The sequence below is a fragment of the Hippocampus comes genome, unplaced genomic scaffold (genome assembly GCF_001891065.2).
Source record: "Hippocampus comes isolate QL1 unplaced genomic scaffold, H_comes_QL1_v1.1 C16868708, whole genome shotgun sequence".
NCBI classification, from domain to species: Eukaryota; Metazoa; Chordata; class Actinopteri; order Syngnathiformes; family Syngnathidae; genus Hippocampus; species Hippocampus comes.
This window is the reverse complement of record NW_017840351.1, coordinates 1-1,052: the sequence shown is the minus strand read 5'-3', so window position 1 is coordinate 1,052 and position 1,052 is coordinate 1. Positions and strand designations below refer to the sequence as shown.

At 42.0% G+C, this 1,052-nt stretch overlaps 1 protein-coding gene across 1 annotated transcript; it reads left to right on the top strand.

Moving 5' to 3' along the window:
• Positions 1-105: 105 nt before the first annotated feature.
• Positions 106-982, top strand: LOC109509360 (rho guanine nucleotide exchange factor 19). Its single transcript, XM_019859223.1, has 4 exons — positions 106-255; positions 324-453; positions 698-772; positions 852-982. Exons 1-4 carry the CDS (start codon positions 110-112, stop codon positions 972-974), a joined length of 474 nt encoding a protein of 157 aa, XP_019714782.1. The 5' UTR covers positions 106-109; the 3' UTR covers positions 975-982.
• The last annotated feature ends 70 nt before the right edge of the window (positions 983-1,052 follow it).

Sequence of the window (1,052 nt, the reverse complement as noted above, 5' to 3'; positions counted from 1 at the left end):
TACTTTACACCTTCTTATACTGCATGTTTAAAGACTGTTTGTCCTTACGGGTAAAATGGAGCCGATCTGTGCTGCCCCTTTTAAAATATATTCTTATTTGAGGTTTCTCATGGACCTGGAGAGCCGCCTGGGCAAGAGCGTGTTTTTATCCCAGCTTGGGGACATTGTACTTGACCACTGCCCCGCCTTCCGCACCCACTACGTGCCCTACATTACCAACATGATGTACCAGGAGGCACTTATCAACCAGCTGTTGTGAGTGTGCCGTGTTTTGCCGCTGATTCCATGTGCTCTCGCCCTCATCGCTCTTCTTCCATCTCAAGGCAGCAAAACCGTGACTTCGTGTCATGTCTCGAGCAGCTCGAGGGCGAGCCGGTGTGCCAGAGGCAGCGTCTTAAGTCCTTCCTTGTCCTTCCTTTCCAAAGAATCACTCGTATTAAGCTCATTCTGGAGGTAATTTGCTTTTGACATGTGTTCACTTGTAACATCTTTATTCAAGACAGCCTTTACATTGCAAAAAAATTGAACTATGTGAAAATGCAATTTAATTCAATCAACATGATTCCAAGAGAGCTTTTGCATCATGTGTGCTCTAAATTGTAAACTGATGATGGTGTGCAGTACTTTGAAACTATTTTTAAAATTAATTACCGTTAGATTGTGTACCTAATAAATCTGGGTGTCTATTTTTTCTTAGAATATCCTAAAACTGACTGAAGTGGATTCAGAGGACGTGTCCTATCTTCACAAAGCAAAGGAGGCCATACACGGGGTACAGTTTCTTTAATTCCGTGCAATTAAATGAAAATAAATTCACAGCTCATTTCATCCTTTATTTTTGTTCGAGCCAGATCGTGATTGAGTGCAACGAGGGGGTCAAAAAAATGAAAGTCATCGAGCAACTGGTCTCCCTCGAGATGATGCTGGATTTTGGCAAACTGAAGGTTATCCTTCATTTTTCTTTGTCAGACTGATGAAACAACAGAACCCACTTTGGTCCAGAACGACATGCATGGTACCTTTTTATACATAGCACCACAATACATTTTGAA

Excerpts from the sequence above, each read along its gene's own strand:
- LOC109509360 (XM_019859223.1), top strand. The coding sequence starts at position 110 with ATGGACCTGGAGAGCCGCCTGGGCAAGAGCGTGTTTTTATCCCAGCTT. Across the intron at positions 454-697 it reads GTATTAAGCTCATTCTGGAG|AATATCCTAAAACTGACTGA; the intron begins GTAATTTGCTTT and ends ATTTTTTCTTAG. Across the intron at positions 773-851 it reads CAAAGGAGGCCATACACGGG|ATCGTGATTGAGTGCAACGA; the intron begins GTACAGTTTCTT and ends TGTTCGAGCCAG.